This window comes from Gopherus flavomarginatus, chromosome 5 (genome assembly GCF_025201925.1).
Source record: "Gopherus flavomarginatus isolate rGopFla2 chromosome 5, rGopFla2.mat.asm, whole genome shotgun sequence".
NCBI lineage: Eukaryota > Metazoa > Chordata > Testudines > Testudinidae > Gopherus > Gopherus flavomarginatus.
Genome location: NC_066621.1, coordinates 41,628,372 through 41,648,240, shown reverse-complemented (window position 1 = coordinate 41,648,240; position 19,869 = coordinate 41,628,372). Strand labels below are relative to the sequence as shown.

The 19,869-nt window shown below is 44.3% G+C and overlaps 1 protein-coding gene across 2 annotated transcripts in view; it reads right to left on the bottom strand.

Annotated features, from left to right (window-relative positions):
- The window catches only part of LOC127051008 (NACHT, LRR and PYD domains-containing protein 3-like), a 572,024-nt gene that overhangs the window by 43,186 nt on the left and 508,969 nt on the right, over positions 1 to 19,869 (bottom strand). The window contains exons 2-5 of one of the 2 annotated variants that reach the window (XM_050952784.1): positions 14,449 to 14,613; positions 10,755 to 10,796; positions 7,036 to 8,761; positions 1,675 to 1,764 (exon numbers count right to left, since the gene is read on the bottom strand). In XM_050952784.1, coding sequence (XP_050808741.1) covers positions 1,675 to 1,764; positions 7,036 to 8,761; positions 10,755 to 10,796; positions 14,449 to 14,554 — 1,964 coding nt within the window. In that variant the 5' untranslated portion in view covers positions 14,555 to 14,613. Of the gene's footprint in view, positions 1 to 1,674; positions 1,765 to 7,035; positions 8,762 to 10,754; positions 10,797 to 14,448; positions 14,932 to 19,869 lie in introns of both variants that reach the window. The other variant, XM_050952783.1, reaches the window with a different exon arrangement.

The window sequence follows — 19,869 nt, the reverse complement described above, 5'->3', positions numbered from 1 at the left end:
AAGGAGGGTGTATAGGGACCCAAGATGCCCTGCAATCACCCCCCCCCCCAGCTTTCCTGGAGAGCTGCACTGTGGGATAGCCGCCCTTAGGGCGCTACTCTCATCAGTGATGAAGTTCTGACGCCTGTGACTCTAAGTTAATACACAAACCAGCGCTTTTCTTTGACCATTTCCCTATCACTGGTGAAACTGACAGCACAAAAACTGCAAGTGTAGACATAGCCTCAGAGTGTGCCCTGCGATCTATTACATCACTCCTTTGCTAAAGCCACTCCCAGGGTCCTCATGAGATGGAGATGGTGAAGATGAGAGTGCATTAAAAGAGGAAAGAGAATGAAACAGAGAAAAGATGACAGAGAGGTGGGTAGGAGAGAGAGAGAAAAAAAAGAGAGTAAACAACTCCCATTCCCACCCAAATCAGGGGGAAATTAGATTAATTGAGGATACATGAACAAGTGCTTTAGAAATATCCAAGATAGTCTCTCTAGCCTCCTCTTTGCAGACCGCATGCAGTTCCCTCACGCCATACTCCTGTGAGCCTGGTGCCAAACATATTTGTGGGCCCCCATGAGTGAAGTGGCGCATGGCATGGGGAGGTTGGCCCCCAGAGCGAGGGTCTGGCCAGGGCCATGGTATGACAGGGCACTATTTACAAACCAGCAGTTGCCAGACACACAGTGGCCTCCCAGCGTGCCCCTTCCCCTCAGCAGGCCATGCCATGCCACACATCCCCCCTGCCCAACACTGGAACCACTCCCTTCATTCCCTAAGACCAGAACCCCACCAGACCCTCTATACCCATCACCCTCCCCGATCCTGCCACAAATGCTCAGTGCCCCCCTCCCCACAGCCCACAACTGCCCAGCACCCCACACAGAACCCCCACTCCCTAGTGCCCCAACACACACAGATCTTCCCCACCTCCCAACCCTCCAGAGACCCCTCCTCCCCCACTCCCTGCCCCCCCAGCTGCACTCATTGGCTCTTTGGAAGGTGACTGTTCCTGCCGGGCTGGGGAATCACTCCAGCCCCTCGGGAGTGGTGTGATCAGCCAGGCCAGCGCCTGTCCCAGACGGGCTCCCTCAGGACCCACTTGCCTGGAGGGGCCCATCCAAGCCTCCCACACTGTCCCCCCCTCACAACCGGCAGAGACTGGCCAGCCTTCTGCACCAGTCCCAGGCGGCTCAGCTCCAGGGAGACAGGCGTGTCCCCTCAGGTGATGGAAAGCAGAGACTGCCCTGAGCCAGAGGTACACTGGGGTCTGGCCAGGTAGAGAGGACCCAGAGGGTGGGGCCAGGGGGTGAAGAGGAGCCCTCTGCCAGCTGGCGGGCAGGACAAGAGGAGCGGGGGGGGGACACCGTGTGGGCTGGCGGGGTCTCAGGGCACAGTGCAAGCAGAGCAGGCCGGGGCCCTTTCTGAGAAATGGGCCTGGCTCCATGGCGTCACTGTAAACCCGGCACTGCTTACCTCTGTCTGTTCACCTCACTTATTGATATGGTAATTGGCTTAAATGGCATTGAACTACTAGACTGACATTAAGCCAACTCCACACATACTAACTAGAAATTTAAACAAATTCTTAAGCACCAGATGAATCTATACAGTTGCTACAGCAGCCACAGCAACGAGAGCTGCACTGATGTAGAGATACTCAAGAGAGGAATTGTTTCTTACTGTAGTTTCTTTAATTTACAGTTTGGATCCTTCAGCGCTTGACAGAGCAGGTAAATAGAAGAATACTTCAGAACATCCTGATGCTGTTCCCTAAAAACAAAAGAATAGAAATTGTCTATGTTGTTCTCTGGAAACAGATTTTATTTCTATTTCCAGAACATTTAAGTAGCCTCCTGGTTGGTGTAATCATACATGATTTATGAATTATGCTGCAGTTTCTATTAATTGTAAATCCTCCACAAACAAAAATAAAGCAGATACCAAAAGGTGTTCCTTAAATGCACATAGTCAAATAGAACAGGTGCGACTAAGTAACCCATTCTATTTTTTTTTTAACTAGTGGAACTCTGGTGCTTTGAGCATTCAAATACAATTCTGAGCGTTCACACAAATTCCAATGTCTCTAGTGGTTACATGCTTTTGTATTGGTCAATAGTTGTTTTTATCATTTCTGGAGATATCATAGAAATGATCATTTTTGGCCAAGATTGTTGATTTTAATTTACCCGCAAAGATAAACACTGATAATATGAGCATTGGCTTAATTTTTTTACTATGAAAACTAAACATTCAGTATTGTACAATTGGTGTTTCACTTTCTGAAATTACATCCCCACATGTAACCAGAAATGATGGCTTATTAGTTTCTGACACCAAAGGGTATATAAGAGGGGAAGTTAATTTTAAGGCAAGAATATTTTGTTTTTATCTGATACTGACAGAAGCAAGTTTCTGAAATATTTTAGATCATATGTAGCAATGAATGCTTTTAAAACACTAACTTTAGCTCTAACCATATTTTACTGCATGTGGGGAAGAGGTTTCCAGTGTTGTTGTTTATTATTTTAACATGCTACATTATGGTGAGGTACTATTGACACTGGGCTTACGGCAGAATCCCTGATACAGCAAGTTCATTTAAGCATTAAACCTTTATTTTTAAGAAATGTCTTAAACAAAACATAGAAATTAAGACTGACACAGTATTTTGGATTTATCTGACTCGTGCTGTAATGCAAAACCTTATCTGTGACCTCAGCAACCATGGTGTGCATGAATGAAGCAGCTGGGGTCAAGGTTGCTGGAAGAGATGTGAAAAATCTCTAAGGGGGAAGCACAAGGCAGGAGTTAAGGGTCTGCAGTACAGTATTAATCGATGAATGTGGGGAGTGCCGTGTGCGTCTGTAACTCCTCGAAGAATGTGGGGAGTGCGGTGTGTGTCTGTAACTCCTCTTCTCTCTGATGGGTGTCAATGTCTCACTGATAGTGAATAATTGGAGCTGTGTGCTGCTATGTGGGGCAGACTTTCCCTTTAACTGGGTATTCCCTGTCTCTTAAGGTTTTGGGTTGGTGGTAGCAATGTGCCCTTGCGCAATATCACCTCTTTTTAATGACGTTTGCCATTTTAATTTTATTTTAATACCAAAGAACTATTAAAGCAAACAGATTTCCACATTTTGCAGCACTGCAGAACTATATGCTAATTTTTATTTAGGCCTGGTCTACACAGATTTTGTCTAACATAACCATTTTGGCTAGGGATGTAATCTTTTTTTAACCAAACTACTTATACTGGTAGTGGTACAAACCCTCATGAGAATGCTGGTACAGTAATCTAAAAGTGCCTTATACAGGTGGACCTTATTCCCTTTTTCTTATGGGAATAAACTCTATTGATATAGGTATCTTTATACCAGTATAACTGCATGCAGACTAGGTGGGTTAGGGGTGGGGTTTTGGGGGGGAGGGGTTACCATGTTTTAACTATATTGGTATTGTTAAAGTGGTACAATTTGTGTATGTAGACAAGCCCTTAGCAGTACAGACATTTCCTTCATAATCTCAAGGGTCCATTCTCAAATTATTCCATGCTGAGGTGCTGCACAGACTGCCTATGAGCTGTTCTGCACTTTGTCCATTTTACAGCAATGTTCTCAGATTGCTGCAGCCTATGGTTTTGTTTACAATTGGTTCAACTGGATTTAAAGCAGAGGAAAATGCCTGCTGTCTGCTGCAGGCTATGCCAATGGGTATATTGCTTAAACTGAGTGTAGCATAAACACTCTGAGATGACAAGCAAGTACGGAGCAACCCAATGTAATTTATCTCCCACAGCTCCAGACCATTGAACAATTGGAGGATGCTGCTCTGAGAACTACAGAAAAAGGATCTGCATCACCAAGCATTAAATTCAGCATTTAGTTTTACTCCACTATTGAGCATTAGCAAGGCATATAAAAGGCAGTAAGAAGAGGTTCTATAAATACATTAGGAGCATGAAAAAGATGAAGGTAAGTGTAGGTCCATTACTTAACAGGGAAGGACAGCTAATAATGGATGACATCAAGAAGGCTGAGATGTTTAACACCTATTTTGCTTCAGTCTTCACTAACAAGATTCATTGTGACCAGATCCCTGACCAGATCCCTAACACAATTAATATCAAAAGCCAGGAGGGAGGAATGTAATCCAGAATAGAGAAAGAACAGGTTAAAGAATATTCAGGTAAGATAGACGTATTCCAGTTGGCAGACTCTGAGGAAATTCACCCTGGACTACATGAGGAACTAGCCAAAGCAATATCAGGGCTTGGCTACACTTGCAAATTAGAACGCATTAAAGCAGCCCCAGGCACCCTAGCTCACTACCTGTCCACTCTGGCAAGGCATGTAGAGCGCTCGGACTCCGCAGCTAGAGCACTCCTGGTACTCCACCTCGGCGAGTGGAGTAACATTTGATGCGCACCGGCTGAAATGCCCGGGCGTCAGTGTGAACAAAATATTGCATTACTGCACTCTGATCAGTCTCCGGAAACGTCCCATAATCACCTTACGTCAAGTGGCCACTCTTGTCTTGGTTTTGGAATTGCTGCAGGAATGCGGATATGAGGATATGCCCTTTCAAAGCTCCATTTCTGACAGCAGGCATGCTTATATGCTCCAGGAGAGAGGCGGGGAGAGGGGGGTCTGCTGCTGTGTGAACTTACAAGACAGCATGTTGACATGCTCTCAGCCACCCAAAAACCCACTCTCTCTACCCCACACATACGCACAACACACTCCCTATCACACTCCACACACACCCCCATTTGAAAAGCATGTTGCAACCACTTGCATGCTGGGATAGCTACCACAATGCACTGCTCTCTGTGGCCGTTGCAAGAGCTGCTAATGTGGCCACACCAGTGCACTTGCAGCTGTCAGTGTGGACAGACTGCAGCGCTTGCTCTAATGTGCTCTACGAAGGCTGGTTTAACTCAAACAACCCTACATCTGCAAGTGTAGCCATGCACTCAGAAACATTAGCGATTATCTTTCAGAACTCTAGGAGGACACATGAGGTCCCAGAAGACTGGAGAAGGGCAAATACAGTACTTATCTTTAAAAAGGAGAAGAGAACTCAGGGAATTATAGACCACTCAGCCTAACTTTGATACCTGGAAATGATAAAACTATCAGTTTATAAGTACTTTGAGGATAATAGGGTGATAAATAATGGCTAACGTAGATTGGTCAAGAACAAGTCATGCTAAACCAATCTAATTTACTTCTTTGATGGGGTAACCAGCCCAGTGGTTGTAGAGAAAGCAGCAAATGTGATATATCAGAACTTCACTAAGGCTTCTGACATGGTCCCACATGATATTCTGATTAGAAAACTAGGGAAATGTGGTCTAGATTAAATTACAATGAGATAAAAAACATACTAAAATGGAAGTTATCAATAGCCTCCCAGTTTGACAGCAAACTATCTCAAGTGAAAATCTCAAGTGAGGTTCCACAGGCACCTATTCTGAGTATGGTGCTATTCAATATTTTTATTAATCACTTGAATGATGGAGTGGAAAGTATGCTCATAAAATCTGTGGATGACATCACACTGGGAGGGGCTGCAAGCACTTCAGAGGATAGTATTAGAATTCAGAATAACCTTGATAAATTGTAGGTTTGAAATCAATACAAATGAAATTCAATACAGACAAGTGCAAAATACTGCACTTAGGAAAGAAAAAAATCAAACACACAACAACAAATGGAGAATAACTGGGTAAGCAGTAGAACTGTGGAAAAGGACTGGGGGTTGTAGTGGATCACAAACTGAATATGAATCAACTGTTTGATGCTGTTGTGAAAAATGCTATTATCATTCGGGGATGTATTAACAGGAGTGTCATATGTAAGACATTGGAAGTAACTGTTCTGCTCTATTTAGCACTGGTGAGACCTCAGCTGGAGTACTGTGTCCAGTTCTGGGTGCTACACTCTAAGAAAGATGTGGACAAGTTGGAGACAGTACAGAGAAAAACAACAAAGATGATAAGAAGTTTAGAAAACCTGAACTACGAGGAAAGGTTGAGAGAATTGGGCATGTTTAGCCTAGAAAAGAGGAGGCTGAAGGGGACATGATAACAGTCTTCAAATATTTTAAAAATTGTTGTTAAGGGGACAGTGATCAGTTGTTCTCTATGCCCACCAAGGGTAGGACAAGAAGTAATAGGCTTAGTTTGCAGCAAGGAAGATTTAGATTGGATATTAGGAAAAAATGTCAGCTAAAGATAGATAAGCACTGGATCAGGTTACCTAGAGAAGTTATGGTTTCCCTTTTTTTGGAGGTTTTTGAGATCTGTCAGGGATGGTTTAGGTTTACTTGGTCCTGTCTCAGCATGGGAGGATGGACTAGATGACCTCTTGAGGTGCCTTCTAGCCCTACAATTTCTATGATTCTAAGTAAAAAGGCATCAGTCATATCTGTTGTGTTTTACAAGGGAAACATTGTTTCCCTGCCATTCACTGAGTATAGGTGGCACTTTCTATCTTTTACATTCAGTGAGTTCCATGAAATTAAGAATGAGAAGATAGTTTGAGTTAGGCTAAAGAGAATGTGAAAAAGCCCATGAGTTATTTTTGCTCCCTTTATTGAGAAGTTTTTACACTGAGGATGTGGAAGCAGGTTCTGTATCCTTGTGATTTGCTGGCTCCCTGATGAAGGGCTTTGAAAAGTCAAGCAAGGTCTCAATGAGGAGCTCTCTAACTTCCTTTTTCAATTGCTGACACAAAGCACATTCCCCTCCCCTGAATTCGTCTCAGCTGCATCCCTATTCCTGTATCATACACATAAAATGACAGAAAACTTTCCAGTAATGGAGAGAACAGAGAAGACCAAGCAATCATTATAATTATTATAAGAGATAATATCCTGGTAGTTTGAACCTGAGGAAGCTCCATAACTATTTCAGTAGCTTGCTGAAATATTAGAATTGCTTTGTGGTGGGTGATTCAACCATATATTAGTTATCAAGATGTATGGGAAAATAATATTCTATTAAAGAAACTGAAAATGTTGTGCTCTCGTAATACTTACTGATATATCCCATTTGCTGGTGTTGGAAGTTCTTCCTCGTGGTCTTCAAACATAAATTCACAGCAATTCACATAAAGTGACTCCAGCCTATGACAATTCTTTATACAAAATGAAAGAACCATTTGATCCATTTGGGTAAATTTATTTCGATTTAACTTTACTTCAGTGAAAGCCAGTGCACTTTTCACAAACTTTTGTTCTTGGATCTCATACAAACAGTGAAACACGTCATGCTCGTACATCTCCACATCATACTCAGTGGGACTAAAAGGGAATAAATCTGTTTGTTGTTTTGCTTGAACCCACTTCAGTAAATCTGGTTTAATTTTAGGTGAAATTTTACAGCCAATTATTTTCTCCATGTCCTTCATTCTTTCTTCATTTAAGAGCCCAAACAGGAATCGCACTGTTAACATTAAATAATTTCTAGAGTTTCCATAGTTTTCTAATAATGTTTTTACATCTTTCTTGGGAGTCCCTGAATCATTTCTTGTTTCTTCATCTTTCTCCAAGACATAAAATAAAGCTGCAAAAAACTCTTGAAAACTTAAGTGAATGAAGCTATAGACGCTCACACAATCAATGTCTTTTTGAAATACGTTCTCGTTCAAAAAGAGGGGAAGAGAGTCTCTCTGATCCAAGCCATATTTCTTGATTTCTTCTTCCTCAAACAGTATCTTTTGTTTCCAGATTCCATCAGCAGCCAAGGAGCAAAGTCCCCTCAGATTAGCTTGCATCTGTTGCTTCATATTGCTTCTTAGAGGCTTTACTAAACTGGAAAGATAGAGTATATACACTCCAGTGGTTGTTTTTGAAGTCTGTGCAAGATCCTCACCTTTTTCAAGCTGCTGTTTCACAACAGTGCAGATGATCCAACACACAATGGGGACAAAGCACATGGTGAAGAGAATTTCATTTCCTCTCACAAATCGTAAAGCTTGTCTTGCTTGGTTTTCATTTCGAAAGAACTTGTGGAAATATTCTCTCCTTTCAGCTTCAGAAAATCCCAGGATCTCTGCATACCGGGACCACTCCAAACACTGCCCCAGTTTCTCCAGGGCAGTTGGCCTTGTAGTGATTATCAAATAACTTTCAGGAAGAACTGTTTTCCTAAATAAACTGCTCAGTATGATATCCACTGGCTTCTTCTCCCAGGGGTCCGAGGACAAGTTATCTTCTGACTGGTCAAAAGGAAATCTCAGTTCATCAAAACCATCAATTAAGAACAGAAGTTTTTCTGGCTTCACCAAAATCTTTCTAATCGGTGCATTTGTATTAGAACAATTTTTAAAAATCAGGTCAGCTACACTTCCCTGCTCAGTAAGTAGGTTCATTTCCCGACAATTTATGTAGAAAACAAAGTCAAACATTTCCTTATAGAGTTCTCCAGATGCCCAATCGCACATGATCTTTCTTGCTGTCATTGTTTTTCCAATCCCTGCAGCTCCCAGCAGCACAACAATTTGTGGTGTTTGTCCATCTTTATCAGGTTTAAATAGGGTGTCTATAGTAATTACAGAACTAGCTTGTTTAGTCATGATTTTTGCATGTCTCCGCCCCATGGCCATTATTTCATGTTCCTTCTCATTTTCATGGCGAGGTTTGTCTAGAATAGTCAGCTTTGTGTATCTTGTATTTAGAATCACATTCTCACCAAGACGACTGTTCATGTCTTTTATTACTCTGTACTTCTTAAAAACATCTTCTTTATACTTCTTCCTATAACCTGAACCAGTAACATCAGACATTAGAAATATTGAACTGAAAGTTCAGAAAAAAGGTTTATTAATCTGTTACAACAAAATTACTACAATAGTAAAGGTATCCAGCACTGATGTTGCACCTTTACCTATAAATTGGATCCTGAAATCACTTGATTATGTGCCTGGCCTTGAACCCTTACAGGGGTGGGGAACCTTTTTTCTATCAGGGGCCACTGACCCACAGAAAAAATCAGCCATGGGCCATCCACAGCCCTGTGGGGGGTGGGGGAGGGGAAGGCACGGAGGCTCGGGGCTTCACCTAGGCCGCGCCCGCAGGTGCCACCTCTGCAGCTCCCATTGACCACAGTTCCCAGTCAATGTGAGCTGTGGAGCCAGCACTAGGAGTGAGGGCAGCGCATGAAGCTTCCCTGATCACCTAGGGGCCACAGGGACATGCTGGTCACTGCCGGGAGCTGTGTGAAGCCAACCAGACTTCTGGCAACCCAGTGGCTTCTGGCCCACAGTGCGGAGACTTGCCACGGGCCAGATTAAATGAAGCAGCGGCCTGGATCTGTCCCATGGACCATAGGTTCCCCGCCCTGCCTTGCTCAAATAATTCATCCCACTAAAATTATTCACGTGCATAGACTGTAGGCATCAATTCACCCCTCACACAAATGCAGTAACTGCTTGGGGGAAACCTGGCAACAATTTATCAATTCACAGCAACACTATACAAGTTATGATACAAAGTGGAAGAGACTGTCATATGCAACTGAAACAATTCTGAGAATTTAGGTGGAAAGAATGTAACTTCACAAATCAGAATGTGCCTAGGGCATTTAAATTGGAAAGAGAAACTGTCATAGGATTCTTAATGATCAAAGTGGAGTACTTCTAGTAATCTTCCTATTTAATTCTGAGCTGAAATAATGCTCCTGGTAGTAGTGTCCTCCAGAGAGATGTTGTGCACACATGCGTTATAAGTTGCCCGAGGCAACAAAAGTCCCACTCGGCCCATTACATAAAATTATTTGTAAAAGTCACCAAGATTTAAAACAGAGTGACTGGTTCAAAGGGTCTACAAGGCTCATGGTAAAGTCATGAGTAGGCATGACAATGGGCTGAGAGAGTCTAAAATGGGAGGAAATGTTTATAGTCAAAAACACCAAAATGCACTTTGATTGGTTAATTTTGATGGAATGAGGTAGACAGCCTGTTTGGACACAATTTGTGTGGTAGGAGTCACGCAACAGAAGAGCAGGACATGTGGATTGTAAGTAGAGAGCTTTACCATTATGGTCACCATCTCCACCATCACCTGGGATCCACCATGACACTGCTGGGCCTTCATCTTCCTGATCCTGAAAGATGTTCTGACCAGAATGAGTCCCAGAGAGGTACCCAAATGACATCACCATCTCCACTGGCTTTTGCCAATTCATGAACTTCACTTGGGATGTGAACTGAGACCCACCTTCTCATAGGATTTCAGAGCCTGGGATCCAGCCCAAGCCCAAACTCCTACACTGCAGTTTTTAGCCCTGCATCCTGAGACCCGCAAGCCTGAGTCAGCTGACATGCACCAGTACAGACACACCCTCTGAGACCACAGGGGCAGCTAAACACAATGTCTTAAACAGCCAGACACTAGTAAGAGTTCGCTGGGTCTCAGAGTGGATGATCAGACCATGTGCTGGATCTGTGATCCCCAGCAGAGAGGCTGCCAGGGAAAGTCAGCACCAGAGAGAGGCTGCATTTTCTCTTTGCTCTGCTTTTCTCTCCATTGGTCTAAGTGGAAACAAGACTGGACATCAGCAATTACAGCAGCACCACCATAACGGCATTTCCTGGGGACTGATGCCGGCTGCTGCCCATTACAAACTTGGGAATTCTAAAGGCTGTGTTAAGACAGGTCAGTTTCTGTGTTTCACAGGGAGAGTTCCAGGAAAGCATCCAACCAAATAAGCACAAGGCCACCACACTGGGGTAACTTCTCACGCAGATATCACATACCTTTAGCCGACAACTCGGAAGTTTTTTGATTTGGACGCCAATCTGAAAGGGAAAGTACTTGTAAATAACACAGTAAGAATGTTTTGTGCATTCCAAGACAAGTGCATTTATATTCTATATAGACTCACCCAGGGACTGAATGATGCCATTGCATCTCATGCTAAAAGTAATCGCTGAGGAGAGCATGGCTACCAGCAATCATTTCACTCAGTGCAGTTCGTGAAATATAGTAAAGGACGTTCTATTTCTCTGATTGTGATGGAGTGTTCACTCCAGACTTGCACTGAAAGGGTTAGTGCAGTGAGAACAGGGCTAATTAGCCCAGCAAGTCATAGCTGAGGGGAATCAGGTGGCCAAGCAATCCCCTGACTGAGAGAGGGAGCCCAGCTAGAGAGGAAGTAGCTGTGCTGGGACTATAAAGACAGGAAATTGGAAACAGAAGGAGAGCTGCTAGGGAGAAAGGAGATGTGGGTGGGCTGGCAAACCTGGGAGGAAGAGCCAGCCAGGTGGATAGAAAGGATGGATGGACAGACACGGCTCAGGGAAAGGCAGTAAAGTCTAGAAGGGAACAGACCTTGACTGCTGGCTAGAGGCTCTCTGAGCTGGAACTTGCAGTAAAGGTCTGGCCTGGGTTCCCCTGCCAGCCACTGAGAGAGTGGCACCAGGAGGCAGTGAATGGGAAGACTGCCTAGGACTGCTGTTGAGGAAAGACTTTGGTACCCCAAAGGGGAACATGTGTATATTCATGTGGCCAGAGGACTCAGTCATGAAGAGGTAACAGCAGCTCATAGAATGAGAGAGGGGCTGTAGACCCAGAGAGAGAGGTAGAGAAATGGCATGCAACTGTGGGAAGAGGCACAGACCTCCTGTGCTATCCCTCAGAGTCACCAGGAGGTGCCATCCTAGTGATGCGTGGAGCACACTGTCACACTAATCTCTCTCTGCCTGTTTCTATTCATGAGTGGGCTGTACTTTATATAATGAGCAGTGCACTGGGGCAGTCATTCAGACTAGGTGAAACAAATAATAGATCCATATTTAGGACAATTCTGCCCTAGTGCAGGGGTGGACTGGATGGCATGGCAGAGCCTTTACAGACACCAAAGGCAGTTATGGGGGCCTTTTATTTGTTTGTTTGGGAGAGCGATAATTCAGATGCAGTCACATTGGGTAGAGAGAGGGATAAGGGGGCCTTCCTGTCACCCTCAGCATTTTACTATATTCGATTTTTTAATAAATGTTTGTTGTCTGGTCAACTAGATCAGTGCTTCTCAAAGCCGGTCTGCAGCTTGTTCAGGGAAAGACCCCCAGAGGTCCGGGATAGTTTGTTTACCTGTCGAGTCCACAGTTTCGGCTGATTACGGCTCCCACTGGTTGCGGTTCGCTGTTCCAGGCAAAGTGGCGTGGGCCGAGGGACGTGCTGGCCGCCACTTCCCGCAGCCCCCATTGGCCTGGAGCGGCGAACTGCGGCCAGTGGGAGCCGCGATCGGCTGAACCTGTGGATGTGGCAGGTAAACAAACCGGCCCGGACCGCCGAGGGCTTTCCCTGAACAAGCAGTGGACCAGCTTTGAGTAGCACTGAACTATATGATTTTATTTTAAAAGTTGTATAAGCAACCCACTGCCATTGCCAAGTATATGTTAATAAACTAAGTTAGGAACAAAGTAGCCTCTTTCCAGCCCCTCAAATATAGACTTACTATTGTGTGTGTTCTGGTAGGATCTAGAGCCCCAATCAATGAGCAGGGCCCCATTGTACTAGGTCCTGTGCTCACATATAACAAGACCATCTCTGCCTGCCAGAGCTCACAATCTATAGCAGGTAACTTCCCCCTGCATTGTGCTATGGAGGCTGCTAAACTCATGCACTGGGGGACTGTCCAGGGCAGTGAATTCCAAAGGCCTCTAGGGAGAGCCTCACTGCCAGCCCTGAAGCTTCCGTCCCAGGGACTCCAGGCAGAACCAGCCCAGCTGAGCTCCACTGTCACCGTGGGTACAGCGGAGAGGAACAGGAATGACTGAAGCTACATCTGCACTGGAAAGTTCAAAGCGCTGCCCAGGGCTGGCTCCAGACACCAGCTCAGCAAGCAGGTGCTTGGGGCGGCCAAGGGAAAGGGGTGACATGTTGGGCTCTTTGGCAACAATTCGGCGGTGGGTCCCTCAGTCCCTCTCAGAGGGAAGGACCTGCCACTGAATTGCTGCTGAAGAAGAAAGAGGCGCGGTGGAGCTGCCTCCAATCGCGATCATGGCTCCCCCCCCCCCCATCACTTGGGGCAGCAAAAACCCTGGAACCGGCCCTGGTGCTGGCACGGGAGTGCTCCCATGCCAGTGATTTGAAGTGTGAATGTGGTCATGTGTGAGCTCTCCCAGCGCTTCTGGTAATCCACCTCCACAAGGTGATTAGCTCTGAGCGCTCTGAGCCAGTCTATGCTGATGCTTTAAAGTGCTCCAACTTGCTGCGCTCGAGGGGCAGGGGCGTGATTTTTCACACGTGAGCCAGCAAGTAAGAGCACTATAAAATGTAAATGTAGACAAGCCCTAACAGGGTTTGAGTTCAGCTCCACCACAAAGCACATGGATTCTAACATTGCTCCACTAAAGCAGGGATTCTCGACCTTTTTCCTTCTGAGCACCTTTCCCCACCCGCCACCCCCGCCCCGACACCATGCTGTAAAAACTCCAAGGCCCGTCTGTGCTACAACAACTGTTTTTCTGCATATAGAAGGCAGGGCCGGCATTAGGGGGTAGCAAGCAGGGCAATTGCCCAGTGCCCCACACCACAGGGAGCCCCACAAAGCAAAGCTCAGGATTCAACTTCAGCCCCAATTGGTGGGGCTCAGGGCCCCAGGCTTCAGCCTTGCGGTACGGCTTCAGCTTTCTGTCCTGGGCACCAGCAAGTCTAATGCCAACCCTGCTTGGCAGCCCCCCTGAAACCTGATCACAGCCCCCCAGAAGTCCCCGGACCCCTGGTTGAGAAGCACCGTACTAAATAGTGGATCTCCAATGGCACTGGCTCTTACGCTGTTGTGGGACACTGAATGGCAAGCTGGGGCCTTTGGAACTGCAGCTCTCCAGGTTTGCAAGCTATTTGACTGTATTTTACTGAATTTGTCTTTAATTTAAAAATATTCTTGACGATAAAGTTTGTGCCCACAACCTCAGAAATGTCTCATGGGGCCAGGCAGCTGTTTGGTGATATTACACTGGGTCAGGTTCTCTTCTGTAATCAGTTTCTAATTACATATCTTTAATTCTCTTCCCCAGGCCCTGCATAGGTTAGAGCAGCCTGGCGGCAGTTCTAACTTACACCAACTGCCAGTGGTTCCCAGGGATTGGGCCACCAGCTGGGTATGCACTCCAGTCACTCCTCCTCCCCACCTCTCTGTCCAGGATGCTTCTTCTTCACCACCAGGTTATGTCTACACATACTGGGGACTTCCCTACACTAGGCATCTTCTCAGATGGAGAGTTACAGGCTGACTGGCTCCCCTTGTGCCATCTGAGTGTTGAAAAGGCGGTGGAGCAGGTCAGAGAAACTGCCCCACTCTTGGCATCTCTGCTGAGTCCCCCTAACTTCCTGCTGGGATTTAGAATTTGTCATTCCTGCCATCGGCCTGTTTCTCCTTCTCCTGTTGCTGCTGCCTTTGGGCAGATTCTGAGGGGAAACCTGCAGGTTTTACAGTAACTTTCTTACCTTTCCTTCCTTCTTCTCTGAGTTTAGAAGCAGAATCTCTGAGATTGATCTGTGTGAAAATGTCCATAGTTATATCTACTGCAGCCTCTCCACCATAGAATGCCATCAGGAGGTTCTTGGTATCTATCCTGTCGGCATTCTCCAGCCGACCTCAGGGGATGTTACCTTTCCCCTCAAAGTTAGAGTGCAAGAGTTTGTCTTTAAATCTTTTGAAATTTTCATGAGAGAGGTTGTCGAGGGCATGCACAAGCAGCTCACTAATTCTGCTGCTTCTATTTTCCATCACTGGGTACCAGGAAATGAAACTTATATACAATGCAAACTCCCATTAACATGATATAATATTTTTACCAAGTAGAAAAGGAAAGAAGTGTAGTTTGGCGGTGGCAGTAGGTCAATGAGGTTCATAACTCCTTGATGCTTTTCCTCACACATGACTCATTCGACAGCTCATGGTGTGTCTCCATGCCTCAGTTCCTCCATCTGTAAAATAGGGATAATCATACTCATCTCATACCCAGGCAGTTACATTAGCTGTGAAATAAGAGATTTGGACATTGTGATGCATCCATAGTAAAACATCAGTCAAACTTTTGTGACTGTAGCCAAATTCTTCTATGCATTCAGGGCCAAATTCTGCCATGCATTCAGGGCCAAATTCTGCCATCTTTACTCATCTTGGTTTCTGTGGAATTACTTCTAGATAAGACATACTCAAGGTGAGTAGGCAGGGTGGAATTCAGCCCTAACAAAGTAAACCAAATTTTGATGAACGATTCATCCCCAAATCTCTAAACTTCTTCCTACATTTGTGGACAAAGGAAAGTTTGACAGATCCCTGAAAAGCCACTGACAGAAAGTATGACATGCTTAACTAAACAAAATTATCCTCATGCACCTAATTACAGCTAGAGACTTGGGATCACAGATGCAAAAACAGCCTCCAGTTTTCTACCTGCAGCCAACAGATGTCAGGCTTTGAGCCTGCAAAGGGAAAGATGGGTCAACTCTTGCACCCACACAGATTCATTGGTGGGATGGTGGCCTCGGAAGACTTACTAACTGATGGTGCCTGCAAATCAGAAAGACTTCTGAATGCCAACACTGGAGTCCAGGATTATTTGATGTCTCAATACAGAGCCTCCAATGGATTAGAGGGGCAAAGCTGGAAGACTCTTTTAAAAAAATGCCCTTAAACAGAACTTTCAGCAGAGTTGCAAAATAATCATTAATTTAGTCACCAATAACTAGAAGCCATAATAAAAATGAAAAGAAAAAAACAAAAATTAAGATGAATGGTGAAGAAAGCAAACCAAAGCCACAGTGTTGTTCCTGAGTTACCTACTGTCATAGGGTAGCTGCCTTCTGAGAGAGTCAAATACCTAGCCTACTCTGACAAGCTCTGCTACAGAGAACAAGTCAAGCCAGATCCACTAGTGAGTAACTAATTACCTAGGTGGCTAGGAGACAGTTAGCAAGTACCTGGACTTAATAAAGGCTAATCAGGGCTCATTGAGGAAGCCCTAAAACAGAGGAATCTCCTGAGGAGAGAGACTCCTCAGCATTGCTGGTTAGGAAGCTACTACCAGTGGTTTCCCCTGGAGAGCAGAGGCTCCCAGAGAGAGAATAGGCCCAAAGAGAAAGTGCTCCCAGGCAAGAGATCTGAGCAGCCGAGAATGGACTGGGTATGGGCCCTCTTGAGGACTTGCTGAGAGAAGAGTGTCACGGCAAGAGTGGCATCCGTCCAAATGCCCAGCAGAAGGCCAAGCTCCAGGCAAGGAATCCAGTCTGAGAACACTTTGGGGCTGGTGGGGCAAGGTATACAAGTGAGTGATTAACCCAGAGGTGAGAAGCTTCGGTGGAGCAGCTGATTGAACCTTTTTATGTTTTCACATTGTCCTTTCCAGTTAAATAAATGAGACTCCGAAGAGGGTGCTCTTTGATATGACAAAGGCCTGCTTGGACTTGGTCACATCCTGGGTGAGAGGAGAATGAGGTAAGGGCTCACCTGCCGCGCCACACCTGACAGCAGAGGATGTGGTGGGGTGACCTCTATGCCATTATGCTACCCAATAGCGACCAAAGACACTTCTGGTCTGCAAGTCAGATTGTACTGGGGGAGAAATTTATTCTGATGAGGACCATGGTTTCAAGCAGAAGAAACAAGTGCATTGGAGCAAATAGGACCATTTTCTCAACAGAACAGCCAATTATTTAAGAATGGAAAAATTTCAATCACCCAATTCTCCCCTATCAACAGCTGAATCTATGTACCTCATGCTCAGGATGTGAAGGGTTTTAGATACCTTTTATCAAAGTGAAAATTGTAATAGCCTGGTTTATAGGCTGAGACCAAGATTTTAGAAGTGACCAGTGACTTGGGTGCCTACAGTGAGACATATTGAAGGGGGGAACCTGATTTTCAGAGTGGGAGGGGGATGTTTATCGCTTTTTGAAAAATAGGCTCTTTTCAAATGTCTCGAGTTGAACATTGATAATTACTAGTTGCTTTTGACAATCCCAGCTGAAATATTTAATTCCCAGTTTCTACACAGAAATCATTCACATGGATATGGAGGAAAATGCAACTGGAAATTAAAATGGGAAAATCTTTAAAGCAGTGGTCTTGGATTTGGAGAAGAGTTGCTCCATCCTCTGTATGAGTTTATATTAAAATAAACTTTAGGGTGTTGTTTCACTGAAACTATGCTATCTCTTAAAAAACAAAAACAAAAACCTAACAGTGCTGAGGTTTGCTTGAGAGAGTGGGTGAGCAAAGGTTCTATTAACCATATTTCATCTTTGAAAGCCTGGGCTCCTAATCAGACCTCTTAGTGATATCACTGGGTCGTCCTGGGAAAGGGGCATGTGCACTAAGCATTAACTCCTGGCCCCACTGAAGTAAGTGACAAAACTCCTATTGAGTTGACTGGGGCCAGGACTTCACCCTAGAAAATTCCAATTCATGCCTAATCTCCCAAATGCATCAAAATTCTTTTTGATGACATACTAGTAAAAGAACAAGCCTCCCATAGACAGTTATTTGATATAAAAGAACCTGGGACAAATATTATAGAAAACGTGACTGGGAATAGGAAAAATGGGTTCTGGTGAGTTCTAAACAAATTAGCTCCTCTTTTTAGAATTTGAGCAAAACAATCCTTCAACAGCCCATACAAAGAAACCAGATTCATTGCTTCATTATATTGTATTGACCTGACAGTCTTCTACTGAAGATGGAATTTAGGATTCCTTTTTAGTTCTGCTACCTACACCTTTGGCTCTGTTCCACAACCATGACTGCTGTTTTGTCCCCTTACGATTATGGTGTCCCATCTCTCCCATATCATCTTTATTTTATTTCTGAAAGTTTTCAGCAGCTGCAAACTAGCAAGAGTGTTTAACATCTTCGGTACTTCAAGAAGATGAACCCATTCAAACCCCATTTCCTTATTCAACGAGCACTTGCAAAATGGAGATGGACAGAGAGTTTGACTTGGAGTAGCACTCCGCATGAAGAAATAAGCTGTGTGTTGGGGAGCAGCAAGTCCTGGGATCTTCACAACTACCTAATGGTGATAGATGTGTCACCACGGTGACCAACCACCAATAATAAAAATATAACATTAGGGATCTATTGTCGACCACTTGACCAGGACAGTAATAGTGATGATGAAATGCTAAGGGAAATTAGAGAGGCTATCAAAATTAAGAACCCAATAATAGTGGGGGATTTCAATTATCCCCATATTGACTGGGAACATTTCACTTCAGGACGAAATGCAGAAATGAAATTTCTCGATACTTTAAATGACTGCTTTATGGAGCAGCTGGTACAGGAACCCACAAAGGGAGAGGCAACTCTAGATTTAATCCTGAGTGGGGCGCAGGAGCTGGTCGAAGAGGTAACTATAGCAGGACTGCTTGGAAATAGTGACCATAATACAATAACATTCAACATCCCAACACTGTGGCATTTAATTTCAAAAGGGGGAACTATACAAAAATGAGGGGGTTAGTTAAACAAAAGTTAAAAGGTACAGTGACTAAAGTGAAATCCCTGCAAGTTGCATGGGCCCTTTTTAAAGACACCATAATAGAGGCCCAACTTCAATGTATACCCCAAATTAAGAAACACAGTAAAAGAACTAAAAAAGAGCCACCGTGGCTTAACAACCATGTAAAAGAAGCAGTGAGAGATAAAAAGACTTCCTTTAAAAAGTGGAAGTCAAATCCTAGTGAGGCAAATAGAAAGGAGCAGAAACACTGCCAGCTTAAGTGCAAGAGTGTAATAAGAAAAGCCAAACAGGAGTTTGAAGAACGGCTAGCCAAAAACTCCAAAGGTAATAACAAAATGTTTTTTAAGTACATCAGAAGCAGGAAGCCTGCTAAACAACCAGTGGGGCCCCTTGACAATCAAAATACAAAAGGTGCGCTTAAAGATGATAAAGTCATTGCGGAGAAACTAAATGGATTCTTTGTTTCAGTCTTCATGGCTGAGGATGTTACGGAGGTTCCCAAACGTGAACTGGCTTTCGTAGGTGACAAATCTGAGGAACTGTCACAGACTGAAGTGTCCCTAGAGGAGGTTTTGGAATTAATTGATAAACTCAACATTAACAAGTCACCGGGACCAGATGGCATTCACCCAAGAGTTCTGAAAGAACTCAAATGTGAAGTTGCGGAACTATTAACTAAGGTTTGTAACCTGTCCTTTAAATAGGCTTCGGTACCCAATGACTGGAAGTTAGCTAATGTAACGCCAATATTTAAAAAGGGCTCTAAAGGTGATCCCAGCAATTACAGACCGGTAAGTCTAACATCGGTACCAGGCAAATTAGTCGAAACAATAGTTAAGAATAAAATTGTCAGACACATAGAAAAACAAACTGTTGAGCAATAGTCAACATGGTTTCTGTAAAGGGAAATCGTGTCTTACTAATCTATTAGAGTTCTTTGAAGGGGTCAACAAACATGTGGACAAGGGGGATCCAGTGGACATAGTGTACTTAGATTTCCAGAAAGCCTTTGACAAGATCCCTCACCAAAGGCTCTTACGTAAATTAAGCTGTCAGGGGATAAAAGGGAAGGTCCTTTCATGGACTGAGAACTGGCTAAAAGACAGGGAACAAAGGGTAGGAATTAATGGTAAATTCTCAGAATGGAGAGGGGTAACTAGTGGTGTTCCCCAAGGGTCAATCCTAGGACCAATCCTATTCAATTTATTCATAAATGACCTGGAGAAAGGGGTAAACAGTGAGGTGGCAAAGTTTGCAGATGATATTAAACTACTCAAGATAGTTAAGACCAAAGCAGATTGTGAAGAACTTCAAAAAGATCTCACAAAACTAAGCGACTGGGCAACAAAATGGCAAATGAAATTTAATGTGGATAAATGTAAAGTGATGCACATTGGAAAAA